The 20,781-nt window shown below is 35.1% G+C and overlaps 2 protein-coding genes and 1 long non-coding RNA gene across 3 annotated transcripts; 1 reads left to right on the top strand and 2 right to left on the bottom strand.

Annotated features, from left to right (window-relative positions):
- Positions 1-201: 201 nt before the first annotated feature.
- Positions 202-5,762, bottom strand: LOC134263102 (uncharacterized). Its single transcript, XR_009991182.1, has 3 exons — positions 5,273-5,762; positions 4,221-4,409; positions 202-449 (listed from the first exon to the last, which is right to left on the bottom strand). It is a non-coding gene; the product is annotated as an uncharacterized LOC134263102 (long non-coding RNA).
- Positions 5,763-14,701: 8,939 nt separating this feature from the next.
- Positions 14,702-18,468, bottom strand: LOC134263095 (heat shock 70 kDa protein 12A-like). Its single transcript, XM_062745408.1, has 5 exons — positions 18,338-18,468; positions 16,749-17,037; positions 16,230-16,451; positions 15,964-16,123; positions 14,702-15,834 (listed from the first exon to the last, which is right to left on the bottom strand). Exons 1-5 carry the CDS (start codon positions 18,352-18,354, stop codon positions 14,702-14,704), a joined length of 1,821 nt encoding a protein of 606 aa, XP_062601392.1. The 5' UTR covers positions 18,355-18,468.
- Positions 18,469-19,245: 777 nt separating this feature from the next.
- LOC134263090 (uncharacterized) lies at positions 19,246-19,927 on the top strand. Its single transcript, XM_062745405.1, has 2 exons — positions 19,246-19,689; positions 19,779-19,927. Exons 1-2 carry the CDS (start codon positions 19,293-19,295, stop codon positions 19,796-19,798), a joined length of 417 nt encoding a protein of 138 aa, XP_062601389.1. The 5' UTR covers positions 19,246-19,292; the 3' UTR covers positions 19,799-19,927.
- Positions 19,928-20,781: the final 854 nt, after the last annotated feature.

Below are 20,781 nucleotides of genomic sequence, written 5' to 3'. Positions count from 1 at the left end.
TACATTATACTGTAAAAAATACACATACATGTATTACAAGATCTTCTATTCCTGCTGAAGACAGAGGATCTATCTTAATCATTAGAATAAGTAAGTCTAAACTTTGAAAGGGAAGACCTTATTAAAGAGGTCAATATGCTACACAAACAAAATATTATTATATTTAAAAATAACATTTATTCCAATGTAATTACTGGTACATGTATTTCTGTTACAAAAACTATTTCACTTGAAAAACTGAGAGCAATTGATATGTTCATATATGTGGATTTATGTTGTCAAATCAAAATTTAAAAATGATACACAGTGTGTTTAAAAATTGTCTTCACAAACCAAAACTTGACTTATTTTCACTATGCTGTTTATTCCATGTCACATCCAAACAGATGATCTTCTGGCAAATCATGGTCATGCTTGGTATCAAAATTCAGTCTTCAGATGAGTCACACCTATCCAAAAGAAATTGAAATTTTTTAATCTATAATTCTTTTACTAAAAAAAAAGTGCAATTCATGAGATTATAAATCATATTATCAAATTGAGAGATAAGATATTGTCACATTTTCTGTGTATAATTTGTAAATTTTAATGTACTCTTTCATCAATTAAAAGAAGTTTACACCAATTAAGGCAGTCATTTATGCTATTCCCTAATAAGACAACATACAAGTGCAAAGTATTCATGCACTAGTGGGTTTAGGATAATGTGCTAGAGTATTTATGACAACATACTAGCACGAGGTGACAATGTGCTAGCATGTACGTCAGTGATAATATGCCAGCACACTGAATCCAACATGCAGTGAAGCTAACACTCAACAGATTGTTTAAAGTTGTGTTTGCATGATATTTTGTTTTGTGTTAACACAGCAGCGTGTTGTTTAAAGCTGCATTGGAGTGGCAGTCTGTTGAAATTAACATGCTAACACACTGCAACTTCACATCATTGGAACACCATAATTTTAAAACTGACAAACCAATATCTTATGATTACTAACTAGGTAATTGCAACTGTAAATGCTGATTTCATGGTGACAATAATACCGGTAATTCACTGTATATCTGAGAACTGATCAATTATAATAAGGCGTGTCCAGATAGGGCCACTTGCTAAAGCTCAATAGCACTTTCATAAAAGCGTGCCATCTTACCGACACAAAAGACGCCATTAGGCTATCACACAGCTCGCCATCACAACACTGAAAAACACTTTCACACTAACACAAGTTCGCACCACACGCTGTCACACTAACACACAACACACTGTCACGCTAATACAATTTCACACAACAAAATATCAGGCTAACACAAGTTCACACAACACACTATCATGCTAACATGAATTCACAAACACACTGTCTCGCTAACACAAGTTCACACAACACGTTGTCTCGCTAACACAAGTTTTACACAACACGCAGTCTCGCTAATACGAGTTCATACAACACACTGTCTAGCTAACACAAATACACGCAACACACTGTCACGCTTAGATGAATTCACACAACACACTGTCACGCTAACATGAGTTTACACAACACGCAGTCTCACTAACACGCGTTTACACAATACACTGTCACGCTAACACGAGTTTACACAATACACTGTCACGCTAACACAAAGTCACAAAACAGGCTGTCTCACTATTAACTAACACAAGTTTGCACCAAATGCTGTTGCGATAACACACTGTCATCCTAATACCATTTCACACAACACACTGTCATTCTAATACCATTTCACACAACACACTGTCAGGCTAACACGAGTTCACACAACACACTGTCACGCTAACACGATTTCTCAAAACAGGCTGTCTCACTATTCACTAACACAAGTTAGCACCAAACGCTGTTGCGATAACACACTGTCATCCTAATACCATTTCACACAACACACTGTCATCCTAATACCATTTCACACAACACACTGTCAGGCTAACACGAGTTCACACAACACACTGTCACGCTAACACAAATTCAAAAAACATGCAATATCGCTAACACGAGTTCACATAACACGCAGTCTGGCTAACACGAGTTCACACAAAATGCAATCTTGCTAACACGAGTTCACACAACACACTATCTCTCTAACACCAGTTCACAAGACAAATTTTCAGGATAACAAGTTCACACAACACACTGTCACGCTAACACGAATTCACACAACATGCTGTCTCGTTAATAAGAATACACACAACACGCTGTCTCGCTAACATGAGTTTACACAACACGCAGTCTCGCTTACACGAGTTTACACAACACGCAGTATCACTAACACCAGTTTACACAACACGAAGTCTCGCTAATACGAGTTCAATCAACACTCTGTCTAGCTAACACGAGTTTACACAACACAATGTCACACTTACACTTTATACACGATTTCACACAACACGCTGTCCCGCTAACACGAGTTTACGCAACACATTGTCAAGCTCACAAGAATTCACACAACCCACTGTCAGGCTAACACAATTAAGTTCACAAAACACACTGCCTTGCTTACACAAATTCATACAACACACTGTCTTGCTAACACAAGTTCACACAACACACTCACATTGCTGAGTTTAAAGTAAAGGTCTACTCTAATTTGAAGAGGTTTAAAACTAACATATCTCTATATTAGTAAAAAGCTTCAAATTTAAGACAAAAACATTTATGCAGTTATGTTCCTTAACATGCATCTGGCATATAAAATGAATGAGACCTTGAAAACCTCACAGTACATGTTTACTTAGCTAATTAAAGGTCTAAATTGATGCTATTCAATAATATACAGTCAAGGGACATAATTATTCGCCACTTCCGCCTAAATCGCGTCACGTTTTCTCGCATGTTCCGTAAAGTAGGGCTGAGCGCTATTTTTAGACAAAAGATTTTCCCATTCTATTTTTATCTTTGTGTTGTAATACTAAAATTGATGACGTGTACACAATATTTTTGTCGTCTGCTATATTGTTTGTCGAAAAATATATCTGAAAACAACATGGGTCGCAAGGGGAAAGAATTAGATATGTCCGTCAGAAATATGGTTGTAGAAGCATATAAAAACAACAGAAATACATCAGAATTGGCGAGGATATTAGGAATCCCTAGGTCAACAATACGTAGTATTGTTAAAAAGTTTGATGAAACGGGACAGGTAGAAAATCGACGAGGAAGAGGGAGGAAGAAAGTGTTTACCGACAGAGACAAAAACAAACTTTCACGTGTAGTTAAAGAAAACAGACGAAGAACTTACGAGGACATTACAGGTATAATAAATGAGGAAAACGATCATAGATTTTGTACAAGGACTATAAAAAGAAAAATTCACGAGCTTGGGTACAAACGAAGGGTTGCCAAGAAAAAAGTCGCTATTCGTGAGGCCAACAAAAAAGCTCGCTGTAAATGGTGCAAGGAGAGGAGAAATTGGACTGTTGATCGTGAGTGGAATAAATGGGTGTTTAGTGATGAAAGCCAGATAGTAATTGGAAAAAATAAGAAAGTTTATATCTGGAGAAAAGACGAGGAAAAGTACAGTGCGCAGCTTGTGTGTCCGCCATCTCGACGACAGCTGAGTATCATGATCTGGGGTTGTGTTTGTATAAAAGGAATGGGAACTTTAACTAGTGTAGAAGGTAACATAAATGCAAGAAAATATATTGAAATATTAGACAACAACCTTTGGCCCGTTTTAGCCAGACATTTTCCAGATAACGCATATGTATTTATGGACGACAATGCTCCCGTTCATAGAGCTAATTTAGTAAAAGAATACATCGCCAATAACAATATAATTACAACATCATGGCCTGCCCAGTCCCCTGATCTAAATATCATCGAGAACATTTGGTTAAAATTGAAAAGAACACTGGAAACCCGTGCCGAATTCATTAACACAAAAGATCAGCTGATGGCGGAAATTCGGACTGCCTGGGAAAATATTCCAACATCCGACATCGAGGCCCTGTATAAGACAATTCCCGGTAGACTAAATGAAGTATTAAAGATGAAAGGCAATTTAACAAAGTATTGAGGTAAGATGGGCATTTATTAAATTTTAAACAGCTCCTAAATATCAAGGTGCGCTTTGTAAAATTTCGGCGGCCATTTTGAAGTGGCGAATAATTATGTCCCTTGACTGTATATCAACATCTCTAAGTATGTGAATGAGTGAAACTCTCAAATAAATATTATAAATCAAAGTATCAATAAGAAGCTGAACCTTACGTCGCAGGTTCCAATCCCATTGCTAAATGCTTTAGACAGGTTACTCCTATGAGACTGCATAAACCAAGATTCTGTGTCACGGTAGGTGTTAGCACAAAATGGATCTCATACTTCTTAAAGGCAATAAGTGCTGAGTACAAGTCTATATTTGCAGCTAATACCATCCCAAGTGGTGGCACCATGAAATGACTGAAAAATGTATGATTAAGGCAAATAAACAAACATTAAACCATTACAGCAGTCTTATCAAACAAAAAAAGCAAACTTTCTATTATTACAATTTTTTAAAACAAATTTCTTTTGCAATTTAACTGAGAAATATTTGTCCTTTTTTGTCAGTAAAGTATGATATTAAATAATTAAGACTTTTTGAGAACATCTATTTATAGCGAGTCCAGACAGCAGCACAAATCCCTGCCCATAATGCGAGCTCTTATGATAACACGTACCTTGGCAAAAGAAGATTGTGACTTGCACATTGCTCCACACAATTTTTCCGCAGTATACTTTGGACACACAGTGCTTAGCTTCTTTAACATGTTTAAGCTACATTCAAAATTCATTTCCATTTAATTTGAATTAGCTATCCTTACTCATGTTCACATGGAGCCAATGGGAAGTAATTTAACGAGCAGTTAATTCATTCGAATTAAACATTTGAATAAACTCTCAGTGTGAACATTGAGCATGGATGCACCAAATGTCAAATGCGGCTTGACAAGCACAATCTAAATTAAAACTTAATAAGTATCTGCCCTCACCCTTACAGTCACACTGTCAATATATAATTAGTTGAATATATTCTGTAACATTAAGTGCAGTTTGAATTATAGAGTATGATCACTATGATAGATAGTAGGACTGTTGAAATTACATCCTCAAATTAAAAAGAAATAAAATATAAAGCTGTGGGGATTTACAAGGCAAACAGAGAGCGTCTGAACTGTAAAACAGATAATATATCGGTGTGTCTGTGTATTTCTAATAACATCAATGTACGTCACTGTCATGTAATCAGTAGTGTAAATTTTAAGTAATAAAAATATTCTAACCTTCATTCCAATGGTCCAAGCCAATCATACATTAAAATGTCGCCGTCAGCTCTTTCACCACTCGATACAATTATCACTGGGGAATCCGAAGCAGAGTCAAGAGTGTTTATCCTTGTTAATGTGACAGTCAGCATTTCCTCGTAAACAATTCACACAAGATTCTTAGAATATATGAATCGGGATAATTCTGCTTAGAATAATGTTCCAGAGAAGTGACAAAGTACTTCGTAGCTCCAGATTAAATGAGTGTGCATGTCTACAAACGGATTCTTTGTGAGAAAATGTTCAACTTCACAAATCATTCTATTTTCAGTTTGTAAACCATGGCAAACATGTGTCCGAGGTCGACTCGAAGGGGCACACTAAAAACGGGATATACTAGAGACCTGATATTTACCTGACGTTTTAATTTTTAATTAAATGGTAATATTGAGTATTTTAAATTACTTATGTACAGACTTTATGACTTCGAGGCATATGCTATACAAAAATTCAATTGTTCTGAACATTTACAGACAAATTTGAATCAGGTCAAATAAATGTTTAGTACATCGCGTCTTTAGTACCTTCCTATTTCCCACAATGCCGCGCGTTGTTTACAAACAAGCGCGAAAAAATCCTCTAAACTAGGTACTAATTATTGTTGTGTACATCATCACATTTTAAAATTATTTGAATAAAAAGAAAACAAAGAAACACCGATTCAAAACTATTTCTTTTAGATGCATCAACTAGGCCTAAAAATGTGCACATGTATGCAGTAAAGGCTTGGCTGGCTATAGTAGACAACTTGTTCCTGAAAGGTTTCTCACATACATGTACTTGTTTTATATAAAAACAATTAAATATAGCTGGAAGTTTATTTCTTTTTATATCAAATGACAAGATTTTATAAGTTCGAAATTATTTCAGTCAAACTTTTTCATAATATACCAATATTTTTAGCTATCAGAAAAAACGTGTATGAGCTATTAACCCCTAATTATAGGGGCCAGCCCCTTTTCATTAATCTAATATGAAAGCTCTCGTAATTACCCACAACTTTTGTGATATATTTCTTACCAAATTATTCTCGGTTTAAAAGTTATTACACAAAAAGTAGCAAAAATTCAAAGAAAAAAAATTACTAAAATTTGCCGTTTTATAGCTTCCAAACTTTAGGAAATCAGTTTATAATTTTATCGTTCTGCACATCTACAATGTATTGGCTACAAGTTCTCCAACTTTCGTGTAAATATCTTACGTCGTTCTTGAGATTTTTAGTGGAAACGAGACATCAAAATTTTCAATTAAAGGGCAATAACTCACAATTAAAGGCATGCATCAAAAAAATGAAAACAGGTGTAAATAGGTTTAATTACAAGGTATCTAACCTGAAAGTTTCATAAAAATCAGTCCAAAGGTTTTTGAGAAATCGCCTGTCAAAAATCGAGCGGGAAAAAAAAAATAAAATAATAATAAGAAACAGTAGAATAACAGTAGGGTCTTCCGAAGGAAGCGGAAGACCCTAATAAAGGTAAAAAAGAAACCGAAGAATAATAGAAGGGTCTTCCGCTGAAGACGGAAGACCCTAATAATAATAGGGAAAAAGAAACCGAAGAATAACAAGAAGGTCTTCCGTTGGAGACGGAAGACCTTAACTAGATGAGATCTCGTTGCGAGCAACGAGTAGGTCTTCCGTCGAATTTCTCGATAAGATGTGATGTGATTTTGACTGAGATATTCGTTAAAAGAGAATGACATTAAGTTTTCCTTCATTAATTTTTAAGTTTCTGATTTTTATCACGATATTCTGAACATCTTTTGTTCAATATGGCTTATAAAAATACTCCCTTTTTTCGGAACGTAAAGCATAAAAAATATAGCATTTTGGCCACATGCAACCACTTATTACGTAACATATGATCAAAATTTTATAATATATTGTTGCAAATCTTTAAGATGAATATCTCCCCTTCTCACAATGGATACTTATAAAAAAAATATTGATCATGAAAGAGTTGAAGATGAAAGACTTTTGATCCCTCTAAGCCCCTAATTTAAGGAGTCAGCCCCTTTTTTTGATATCAAATGAAAGGTTTTGTGATTTTAAAGATTTTTTGTTCAACACTTATTCAGAGATTTCTATTCGTTGTGGAGATATGCTAAATGGAAATATTCAGGGCCACTCCTACAAGTCCTTAATGGGGCCGTTTTACAAAAATTCAAAGTATGCATATTGTTTAGAACATCATTTTGACCATCTTTTGTTCAATATTGCTTATCAAAATATTCCCCCTTTTCGAGATATAAAGCATCAAAGATTTGACATTCTGGCCCCTTGTGACCCCTAATTACGTAACATATGATCAAAATTGTATCATATATTGTTGCAAATCGTTAAGATAAATACTTTTGCTTCAGTAATGTATAACAGAATATTGATCATTAGAGAGTTATAGATAAAAGAATTTTAGCCCCTCTGAGCCCCTAATTTGAGGGGTCAGCCCCTTTTTCTTGATATCAAACGAAAGGTCTTATCATTTTGAAGATTTTTTGTTCAACACTTATTCAGAGATTTCTATTCGTTGTGGAGATATGCTAAATGGAAATATTTAGGGGCACTCCTACAAGTCCTTAATGTAGGAGTTGTACTTTGACAAAAATTCAAAGTATGCATATTGTTTAGAACATTATTCTGACCATCTTTTGTTCAATATTGCTTATCAAAATATTCCCCCTTTACGAGATATAAAGCGTCAAACATTTGATATTCTGGCCCCTTGTGACCCATAATTACGCAAGATATGCTTAAAAGTTTATAATATATTGTTCCAAATGGTCTAAAATTAAAAAATATCGAAAACTCGAACAGAAGAAATGATAAAAATTTTTGGTCACACGGGGGATCGAACCCGGGTCGCCCGCGTGACAGTCCAACACGCTAACCATTTAGCCATTGGAATCGCCGCTTCGCGTTTTCAAATGCAAATATCTCGAGATCGGCTTTTTCGATTTTCAAACAAATTACATATTTCGCTTCTGCAAAAGGGTCTCTATTCAAATCAAAAACAAAAATATTAAAAAACAAAATTTGAAAAATTGCGTTTTTTAAATTCGCTTCCGGTAGCGACCGAAAGTATTGACGACGTACGAAAAGGTGATTCTGCATCGCTATAAATCATGAACTATCATCTCCAATTAATCTTCAGTTCATATCTTAAGCAGTTTTCGCTACTAAGTTCAGACAAAATTGCAATTTAAAATCAGAAAATTGTCCATATCTCACGACCGGAAGTGACGTCATAAAAACGCTTAAAAACCTATCAAGATCGATTGATGATCTATTACATAATAAAATTTCATGTAAATCGGCCGAGCCGTTTCTGAGAAATCGCGTGCACAAAAATCGGTTGGAAAAAAAAATAATAATAATAATAGGGAAAAAGAAACCGAAGAATAACAAGAAGGTCTTCCGTTGGAGACGGAAGACCTTAATAATAATAATAGGGAAAAAGAAACCGAAGAATAACAAGAAGGTCTTCCGTTGGAGACGGAAGACCTTAATAATAATAAGAAACAATAGAATCGCTATAAGGTCTTCCGTGAAGACGGAAGACCTTAATAATAAAAGTGAAAAAGAAACAATAGAATAATAGAAGGGTCTTCCGTTGGAGACGGAAGACCCTAATAATAATAATAATAATAATAATAAGAAACAGAGTAAAAACAATATGTTCCCCAACTTCGTTTGGGGAACATAATTATATACTATTTATTCAGCAGGTAGCTAAAACAGACTATAGCCTACCTGTAATTTATTTCTTTTGTTCTCCACCTGCACCCCATTCCCACTTAGCCAACACCGACTTACCTGTGTTTTACCTGTATTTTTTCAAAATGTTGGCTAAGTGGGAAGACACCAAGGAGTCGATTTTTGCATCATTTGACTCGTACGGCTATATTCAGGTGCATATTTAAATAAAATCAAACACATTTAACTAAATATTTGCCCATTTTACATTCACCTATAACACAGTCCTTGGCTAGGTTTTAAAAAAAAATGTATAAATCAATAATATTTTTAAATTCTTTTTTATGAGCCACTATTCCTGCCGAATCGCCATCTAAAGCGCCCACTTTCTTTTGATCTTGATCTTGGAGATTGACCTTCTTTTTAAAGAATTTAACCTTGGCTTTACCTTAGAACGATAAAGGCTAGGGCTTTCATTTTTTTCACATATATGTAATCCTAGTGATAAGACCTTTCATTGGATACCAACAATTTACCTTAACCCATTGACCTTGACCTAAGAGTCTGACCTTCTTTTATTTAAGAAAACTTTAACCTTTGCAATAATTTTTGAACGATTATAGGGCTACGGCTTTCATACTTCCCACATTCCTCATTAATTTTTCTTTTGATTTCAGTTTTGTGGAAAGATCTTCTTTGTTACAGTCGTTCCATTTCCCTTCAGCTTTCCCCACGTTGTAGATTTAACAGCAAATGATTTAATAGAGAGGTTGAGATCTTAAACTTGTACGCGTACGTGTACTTGTAGATATTTTTACGTACACGTTTTTTTAAATTTGTCTGTTGAGATTTTTATGACGTGTAACATGTACGTGTACACCGCGATCGGTGTCTCTGTTTCAACTACTTAGAAGGTTTTTTGTCGTCAGTTAGTAAACAAAACTTGATGAAAATAAGTGCTCGTGAAAGTAAACATCCTATATAATGTATAAAAATCAAATTTTCACACTTAAATTTGCTAATTTTTATTATTAAAGCTACACGTTTTCACTTACGTGTAGATCCCATTCTACAAGTTTTACGAACGTGTAGCAATCTTGACGTCACTAAAATTGATGACGAAATACACACAGAATTTAGGTTATTCTCCTACTAGACGTACCCGTACACGTACACGTTTGAAATCTCAACCTCTCTATTATAAAGGAATTATCACTCAGATCCCTTCTATGAACAGACTCGTCTCCATGATTCTGAAAAACAGCACTGTTAAAATTCTCAGAGACAACTTGGATACCCTGATTTTCAAATGGGTCTACTATAGAATCTTCTATATCAGGAGTTGCAAATTCATCTGCTGATTAAGAGAACAAATAAGATAAATACTCTAAGTCTATTTCACTATTTGTACAAATGTTTTCGTCATCAACAGGAGCGCCGATCAAAGACTTATCAACGATCACACACAACGCTTGCAACATTTTTTGTATCAGACATACTCTGCATCGATACAATAAGATCCTCTGGAAGCCAGTCACTATAGCCTTGGTCTACAGCGCTGTCATCTTCTTTTAAGGCAATCATTTTCCGGTCATTTTCCCAGAGATCCCTTTGCTTTGATGTATATATATTTTTTCAAACGCCACGTCTGAGCTTTGAACAAAAATTCTCAATAAGGTTTGTTGACTGTTTGGCAAATTAATTCTCTCCGTACTTACTTTCAAAGAAACGTCATCTGACTCCTCATTAGAATTGCTGAAAATTCGGGGAATGTTAAGTTTACTTATCAGTGCAATCAAATTAGCTTTTGACAGTTTCGATTCTTTACTTCAGACCATACATCTGTTTGTAACTGAAAGACTGTAAGCGGTCTATTTTCACTGTCACGGGTCATCAACTGTATCCATTGACCATCAGTTGAAAAGGACCGAATGTGAATTCCCTTCTGATGACAGGACTCCAAAACCTCTTCTGTTGCATTTCTAAGAGCAGCCGATGTTAATCTGTAATCCTTCATGCCATACGCAATTGGTACAGAGCAAGGAATATGTAATTTGGAATTTCGATATTTGTTTGTGAGAACCCATACCATGACTTCCGTTGCTCGTTTTCTTTGCAGATGATATCCATTCTCAAGAAGTGTTTTTGCTGATTCTAATTGTACCATCAAATCATCTACAGTAACAACTCTTTTGTGTGTCTCTCTCTTGGTCAGGCGTACAACAGAGGCATTTTCTCACATATCTGCCCACAGTCTGAGTTTACCATTTTCACAGAACCAAACTCCCCAAGAAAAATTGTGTTTGTTTTAACAAATTCATTGATCTTTTTCATAAGTGCGTTTGTGGATTCCCGCGATTTGGTAAGAACAGTGGGCCTTTCTTGATCATATAAATCTTCCACTTCCTTCCAGATTGCTTCCCATAGTTCTTCACTGAAATTAACCTGGAAGAAAGTTGTAGATTCTTCAGAATACGAAACATCGATCAGTTTGTTTGTTCCAAGAACCTTCATTTCGGATAGGCATGGACATGCATAATTTTCGGTACTGTTATTTTATCGTCAGAGGGGAATGGACATTTTATTTCAACAGCTGCTAATACATTTTGTAGTTCAACCAGTTGTCCATTTGAATCCATTTTAACTTGTCTGATACTTTCATCTGGAGAAACCTCTCCCAAACACTGGGCGTGTTTTCCACAGGTAAAACATAGAAACCTTCCTCTATGAAATATCCGTCAGGAAAAAAGATTGGCATGAATCTGCCAACTAGAGTTGCTACCGCATTCTCTTCATTCAATGTTCCATGGTTAAATCTTGATTGTAGCTCCGGAGAAACAATGCTCTCATGATGTACATACTCTCTTTGACGCTTCATTCCCCTAAGACCAATTGCTGTATGAAGCGTGCTTCCTGTAACCCTTGCATTCTCTCGGATTGTTCTCCATCTGTTGGTCCTCTGTTTTATAAACCGATACTCTAACTCTTCATTATCATCACCTACGTCCAGCAGTCGAATTCGATTTTTTTGGTGTAACACATCCACAGTATCACCACCTGTAATTTCAGACACATGCGGGATAAAAAATGTTGCAGTTGTGGTAAAAGATTTATAGATTTCAGGGAATAGAGGATGAATTCTTTCAGCTGGTACAGAGATGCTTGAAGGCTGCATATAGCATAAATAAAGTTGGAATTTCTCAAGTCATTGCCAGCCATTGTCACAATTTTTTGCAAGCCACATTTCTGTTTAAATTGAAGTTCTCTTCCTTGGCGTAACTGACAGTTAAGTCTTCAACATAAGATTATTAAATGATCTTGCTTGAATCCAACAACTGTCCAAATTGCTACTGGAATCTAAAGAACGCATCGTTTCCTGGATATTTTGAACAAACTCTATGTCACATGTGAGCCTATCTTTCTTTTCATTGAAAGTTGGCTCTGCTTCATGTCCGAACATAACATCTCCCCCATGCTTGTTAACTCCCGCAGTAACTTTCTTTGCATCAGCACACATCATGTACTCCTTATCTCCAGATGCCTGTAACGCGTCTAAAATTTGATGGATTACCCCGGGTTTTATTTCTGTCGGGATGTCGAATTCATTTATTTGAAATTGCTGCAAAATGGCTTAACTAGGAACTGCAAAATTAATTGCAACAGTATTTGCTTTTAACCAGACTGATAATGTGTCCTCTGACTTTTGTCCAAGCCCCTTTGGACCACCCAAATAATACAAAAATTTTGCGTTGAAAAGTCTATATCCAGCTTTCCAAAACCTCTTTGTAACAGGCCAGTACCATTTTGCTACTATTGCTCAAGGAATAAAATCTGACAGTCTCTAAAACAGTAAGAATGATATGTTATCTAGTGGGAACTTTGAGTTATGGACAAGTCTTAAAAAATCTATCAAATTTGCTCTACTCTGTTCATCCATTGCAGATATTGCACTATCAAACAGTGAGTGCAAATAATTTGCACAGTTAGTCTCATCTGCTTGAGTTTCGGTGTTATTGTGTGCAACTTCAACACATTTTTTATTATATGAAATTTTTAAGCTTGAATGTAAATTAAACATATGTTGTTTGGCTTTTGGTGTACAGGTACAAACTCTGGAACGTTTTGGGAGCTAGGGTGGCAATCCTTTTTTTGCTGCTATGATCATTCTTCTGTTGCTTTATCTTATCCACTCTTTTTGGTGTCTGGGCCTTTCTTTTTGGTGGATGTAGCCAAAGCTTACTTCTTCTTCGAGTCATATTAAGGTTAAGATATAGTAAATGAAAGGTGCCTACAGATTTCTCAAATTTGAGAAATAAATTCCTTTAATGATGCTTTAAAAGTTTAGCTTGGTCAAATAAGGTGTTTCGGGGCATAATTTGTACCTCGGTAGGTAAACAAGATGAAAAGTCATTTTGAACTCATTTTCGATGAAAAGTTAAGAAATCCAGTCATGAATATGGGACTTTTTCCATGTCAGACAAAGAAAATGTATCCAGATAGCCTATATAGATTTTCAGAAAACGGTAATTTGTATGTTCATGGCCTCTTCTTTCCCGGCCACAGCAACTTTGTCATTAGTTATAACCATATGGGAGGCGGGGGTATCATTTAGTGAGCCCATAGCTCACAGTACCTCTAGTTTCATATCAGGACAAATCAAAAACGGTAATTTCAGATTTATTAATTTCATTCTATTTAAAAAAAAAATAGGCCTAATAGATCCGATTACGCAATATTTGACATGTTCGAAAAGTATGTTTGTGAAACACTGATGCGCCCGTATGGAGTCTTTGGCACATGGTTTCTCGAAAAATTGCAAGTTCAACTCTAAGGTCAAGATTTAAAAAAAGTCAAAATTGTTGGAATCCAAAGGAAGGGGTTGTCACAAGGAATACACATTCATGTGAAATATAGGAGCATTAGTTCTACGTAAACCTAAGGCTGCCAAGCCCAAGAAGACGACTAAACCACAGAAAACAGTCGGAGATAAAAAAAAGTCAGCAGAAAAGAAAAAGGCTGTGAAGAAACCTGTAGCACCCAAGAAGGCCAAGTCTCCCAAGAAGAATGCAGCTACTAAGTCTCTCAAGAAAGTAAAATAAGCTAAAAGACCTACGATACCCAAGGCTTCAAAGACGCCAAAGAAAACCACCAAGGCATAGACCCCTTGCATCCCCCATTGTCTTCAATCAAATACAAGTAAAGTCCTTTTCAGGACTACTGATATTAAAAAAAATTGCCTCCAATACGCACTGAATAGAAAATACATATGTTAAAAAAACAAGATAAACTAGTACTGTATGTATACACATGTACATGTAATGTTTTCCTCACTTAAAGAAAATTGCAAGGTCGTAGAAATATTAATACCCCTGTACATTTCATTTAGAAAAAAAGAAAAGATTTCAATTTCTAAAATCAATATCCCATTCAACGAAAATTAATAAAAATCATATCACTGCGACAGCGCGAGTTTATGGTTTTTTATTAATTTATTGTCATCCTTGTGTAACAAATGGATTTTGAGATTTCTGTTTGCCGACTGTAAGACCAGTACAAAATTCTTATATTAAAAAGAAACACTGCTTCTACCTGCATTGACCTGATATCGATATAATTATGGTATTTTAAAACAAACAGGGATATTTGATAAATCAATCAAAATTTTATTGTGAATTTTCAAATCAAAAACTTTTTAATCACGAAGTATCCTTCCTGAAAGATCGATTTAATGGATTCATTTCGGTTGATGTGACAGGCTCTGTGAATTTTACTTCAGCATCACTGATACATTTTGTATTTCTATCCTTGAAAGAAACTTTCAGTCCGGTCACAGTCACTTCAAAAGTTATTTTCCCTTTCAATATATCAGGCCATCTTCCACCAGGTGGCGATAAAACGATAGTGCTTTGTAATATGCAACCTGGATCTGAGATAAATTTTGGATCTTTTTCCGAGGAAGAGTACATTTCAACTTCCTTATTTTGTGTTCGTGCATCCTCCGGTTGTTTGGTGAAGTCATCGGCAACCCGAATTCTCTTTTTCTGACCAACATCAATAATTTCATCCTTCTCAAAAAATTTCTCGAAACATCCAATAACAAATTGAGCATTCCCGATTTTGCAACTCTTAGAAAGGTCATGTACCTTTGGATTGAAATAATCGTGCATAGATATTCCATACGTCTGCGGACAAACTCGAAATCGTACAGTGTCAGGCGCATGCCCAAAAAGCACACCTCCTTTTAAAATTGAAAGCGCAGCTTCCTCAGGCACAATTACTCCAACTCCAGGAAAGGTCTCTTTTATACTGGTTCTTACAATGTCAGACTCTGAAAACCCTCCAACCATAAGGATATATTTTACTTCACTACATTTCTTATTCTTTAAAACCTTTCTGATTTGATCAACGATGGATTGAATTGTCTGAAAGAAGAAGGTTTTGAAATATTCTGCTGTAAATTTCAATTGTCCATCACTGTAAGCCAAACTCTCATGCGTGTCCAACCCCTTGAGGATTTCTTCAATACTTTTAGCATTAACCTCTCTCGTTATCTTTTCTAAGGATGAAGGAAGTTGCAAAATCACCCCTTCTTGATTGTTTTTGAAGTTTTGTTTCGCTTTTTCAAACTGATTTCTTAAAAGAAAATAATCGCCTATATTTTTCTTTAAAAATTCCTGATATACTTTATGTCCTAGATTTTTCATGAGATCCTGAAAGAACGAATTGTTGACACATGATGATCCGCCCCAACTCCCACCAGTGGCAGCGTGAAGTTGACTTAACTTTCCGTCCCTCTCCACCTTCTGCACCGTTATGTCAGCCATTCCACCTTAAAAAGAGACAAAACATCAGTTTACCATTTTGGGATTATAAATCGACTTTAAGATTCTTCTTTTTTGGGTATAAATTAATGATGAGAGTTGATGATTTCAAATGTATATAATATATAGATAATTACCACCGAGGTCCAAAACTAGAAAACAACATCCGGGTTGAAACATCATGGCGATGTTTTCTTTTGTTCTCACGGTGACTTGATTGGCTGGAATTGCCAGACAGTGTAGTGCTGCTACTTCCGGTTCATAGGCTATTATAAGATTTTCTTTCTTGATTCCTATCTGAAAAATAAAATTACGAAATGAATTCTTCCAGTAAATACACTAAAGGAGTAACAAAAAACAAAGAAACAAACGAGCTGATATATAAATCAAGATTGCACCCTACCCATGCTGAATAATCTGCCATTGCTTGCTTTGCAGCATCACTCCATATGGCAGGTACGGTGACAACAAATTGAATGTCATCCATCTTACAGTGATGACCCCCATTCTGCAGTTGTTCCATTAAGTCTCTCTTTAGATAACCTATGACCCCGGTAAACACTGCTGTAGCTGGTACAAAGTGGTTCTGGATATCGGTTATAGTTAGGAAATTTATATCAAATTTCTGAAAAATAATAAACAAAACGGAGAAAAATAGATTAATAGCATTGACCCTTACGGAGGAATGAAGAGTTTAAGATATCCAATTTCAACAAAAATGTCCTGTTTTGCAAGGAATGTAAACAAAGGGAAAAAAGAATAATCAATTATGATATTATTTCAATAAATGACTATTTTTACGCTGTACATATCTAAAAGTTGACACCATATTGAGAAAACTACAATCAAAAATCCATTCCTTTGTATTAATTCTTTCTCTGGTTGCCAAGTTACATGTACATGTACTACATCAAAGACATACCTGTTTTTCATTCAGTGCCATTTTAAAACCCTGGACGAAATGCCAATCTTTATGACCCTTTTTAGCAAATAAATCGGAGAACTTCCTTTCCGCTTCATACCCAAAGGAATCAAAAGTCAGCTGCGGTGTGAGTAAGACTGAAGATGGCGCTTTAGGTGACACAACGCCATCTGCCGTCCATTTTCTTACCGTGATATCGTATGGCTTTTTATTGAAAGAATAAGCATATCCGGTATAAGCCGTCCCTATATCTATTGAGGCAACTAATTTCTTTGCATGGACCGTCTTACTAGAATAAAAATAGATATTTAACTTATTACTTGAGAAGAAAAAGCCTTAGCACCGCTTGTTCAAAATTTATGGTCAAGGTTAATATTATTTTCAAAAGTATGTCAAACTCTATTATTATACTTTCATGTTAAATATTAAAATCTGATTGGTTTAAACGCAGTTAACAATCTGTTCTATTACCCTCAGCCTTAGCAACACACGTGACAACTGGTAACACAACGGTCATCCGGAACACCTCGGGTCTTTCACTGAAAAACACGTGTTTTTCTGTGAAAGGCCCGAGGTGTTCCGGATGACACAACGGTAATGTCACATGCGTGGAAATTATGCGCGTACGGTTCACCGTAGAATTCTCAAAACGTCAGTTGTGCGTTTGAAAGAACTGGAATAAACTTGACGTCAATAAAAGCTTGCGTCCGATGTAGCTTTCTTGAAAACAACAAAAGACAGACGAAACATGCTTGCGAGTGCAGAAATAACGAAAATTTAGATGATAAAGGACTCTTAGAGTATCAAATCAACAATAAAGAGGTCAGTAAATCTTTCGAAGTAGCGTGGAGTTTGAAAGCTTTCTAAATGTGAACGTAAAGACGATCGACGATTTTTTTTTTCTGACATCCTAAATCAAGAAGACATTCAGTAGGCCCCTATAATAAAATAAATGATGCCTGTTTTGGGGGGTTAAAAGCTAGATAACCATCATTTATCGTTCCTGTATTTTAGACAGTTTCATGAATATGCCAATATACAAAAAGTAATATATTTATCGCACTCAATGAATACACTAAATTTTAAAGTTCACGGTTGAGGTTCGCTGTGGGCTATTATAAGTTTAAAAATCTTGTCAAGATATGAAGTCCCGTACTTCCTGGTCTTGTGTGGCCTTAATTCCGTCAAGGAATGTCTCAAATAACATGAATAAGAAAGATATAGTATACATGTATGTAATCATGAAATTAAAAATTGCTAATAGAAAAAATACAGCTAACTACATGTAAGTACCGATTCTCGCTTTCAGTTTTTGTTTTTACAAGACTTCCTTTTCCAAAATATAGAAATTAAATCAATTAATGCACATTCATAAGTTGAGACTTCGCTCTCCGCGATTTTGCCCCCCCCCCCCGAAAAAATAGTTTATATATATATATTCAGACTGAAAAAAAAGTTTCCGTTTTTATAATAGTTCTTACAGCAACCAGAAATGTCCATCTGTTCATTTATCCTAAACTTTTCAAGAATATTTTAAATATATAGATCTTATTGTTCCCCAACAAAATTGATAATATTAATTCGCCTACCTTGGTGATTCAGCCATATCAAGACATTTCTCTTACAACGGAAACCTTTCAGACAGTCGCGTGTTCTCATTCTGATAATTCATAAAATACCCCACTAAACCTAAGTAAAGCAGACATTTTTTAAATGTCTGAATTATTGTTAGGTTATCGGTTTGATCCTCAGGTGACAAATCAATATCTTTTTTTGTTCCGTTGATGTTTGTCAATGTGGCAGTTGTATTTTAAACCTCCGCAATTAATAATCACAAAATATTTATTCGTATTAATTATCATTTGAATACCATAGTTTGCATAGCATGCTTCCTAAACCAGAACATGCCTTATTAAGTCATTTTTGTTAATTTATTAAATAAAATGCAAATTTAAAAAAATATCTTCATTTCGGTAATTTTTTTCTTGTTGAAAATATTCATCTCCTCATTTCCGACATTTTGAAGTTTTCATTACTGAATTTTATCTGGGAAAAATAATTTATTTTTAGAATGATGTCTGAGAGAATAAATTACTTAGATCTTTATTCTTGGCCTCCTCCTCCCTCCCCCCCCCCCCCCACACACACACACACAGCAGTTAAGGAGCATTTTTAAAGTTTTGGCAAATTTTCTTCTTGTTTCCAGTCATTTTGATTTTATATATTAAACCCTGTAAGAGCATGAAAAAAAAAATGATTCGGCAAAAAATGCCCAGTTACTGTAACAGTCCCGGGTGAGTACATGTATATGTATACGTGTTGGGCACTCAAATGAAATCCAAGATGAATATAAATAAAAACGTTTCCATGAAAAATGAAAATAGAAAATACGAATAAAAAATTGCAAATGCACTTATATTTTTTCACATTTTCTGAAAATTGGGCTCTTGTTGTGCGTTATGTAAACAAAAACGAAAATGAAAGTAGTTTCCTAGAAACAAAAAAAAAAAGAAAGTAAAACATTCCATACGTTGTCGCTGCACAATGGGAAACGGAGAATCTACTGTGTACATGAGACCTTCTCAAATTCGTTATACGCACGATAGCATCCAGGCAAATTTTCGAAATGGAACACCCATGGAAGAGACTTTTCGCCAACTCGTATTTCAAAAAATCCAAGTAGACAGTCTACCTATGATTGAAGTCACGCAGCATAACGGCTATTGGTATGTAGTGCGAGGAAACAGAAGACTTTTCCTTCTGAAGAAATTAGAAAGATTGGGCCGAGTGACTACCGTCCAGATGGTCAACAAACCCTTTGATTCAGATGTGTTCAACAGACAGAATACGACAAGGAATATGGGGTTGAGCATCAGGATAAGGGGCGATCCAGATTTAGAGCAGAAACTAAACCAAATTTGGAACGAATATCAAAATTCTTGTAAGTCGTGCTTTATACTAGTCTTCATATGATATCTAGAATCTTATATTCAAGACAATGTCTGATAATGTGTTTATTTTTATTTTCAGGGTCATGTATAGTTTCGTAGCCCGGGCAAAAGATGATGTGTGCATCTAGCTTTCCATCCCTCATATTTAGTCTTTGCATAAATTACCATTGTAAGACTATGTTTTATTATTATTCTTTTAGCAATAAAAAATATATAAACTTGTACAAACTTTTTAGTCTTGAAATTTGAAGAATGTAGCCGGTGAAATATACGCATATAAATTACAATTTAAAATTTTGGATAACCAATTTAACACAACCAAATTTTAGTGTCTGTACATGTGACTGGATGTTGAAATATGAAGGAAGATACATATATATTGCTTAAACTACAAAAACGGTTAATTTCTGTTTTCAGAATTAATGTCCATTGTTATCCCTCCTTCCTTTTGTTTGTCAAATAAGGGAAATGAAGTAAGTTTGAGAAATAAATAAAAAAGAATTTGGCACTGAAAGAAGTTGAAACGTGATCCCCCCTTTATCCACACACAAACAAGAAATAGGATTTTAGAGTTGGGACAATTTTGCCTTTTTTTGTTGACAATTTTTACATTTTTATTTCCAGTAACATTGCATCCCCCACACCCACTTTCAAAAAAGATGCTACGTCAGATAAGATATCTAAAATAATGTAGAAATTAGACAGTATAATTCATTTTTTTAAACACACACACACACAAAAAGATCAAGAATCTATAAAATGTTTAAAAAAAAAACTTAATTCTTTCTTCTATATCTCCATTCAGCAAAATTAAATAGAATATGTTCCGTTCTTTTCTCTTTCTCTCTCACTTTTTCTGAATTTTTTAAAAACCAGATGAATTTCTTGATATAATTCTGCATGTTTTAGTTGCATTGCCTTGGGTCAATATGGGCTGATAGAAACACTTACAATACATGTCGACTTTTGAGTAAGGACATCAATCTTATTCACAGATGACCTATCAGTTACTTATAGAGCTGATGACATCCGATCTATAGGCAACTGATAGGACATCTGTAAAGTAGGTCAATATAAAAACA

The sequence above is a fragment of the Saccostrea cucullata genome, unplaced genomic scaffold, assembly GCF_032062105.1.
Source record: "Saccostrea cucullata isolate Sc308-1 unplaced genomic scaffold, CSIRO_AGI_Scuc_v1 ctg1810, whole genome shotgun sequence".
Taxonomy (NCBI): Eukaryota; Metazoa; Mollusca; class Bivalvia; order Ostreida; family Ostreidae; genus Saccostrea; species Saccostrea cuccullata.
This window is presented reverse-complemented; position numbering and strand designations above follow the sequence as displayed.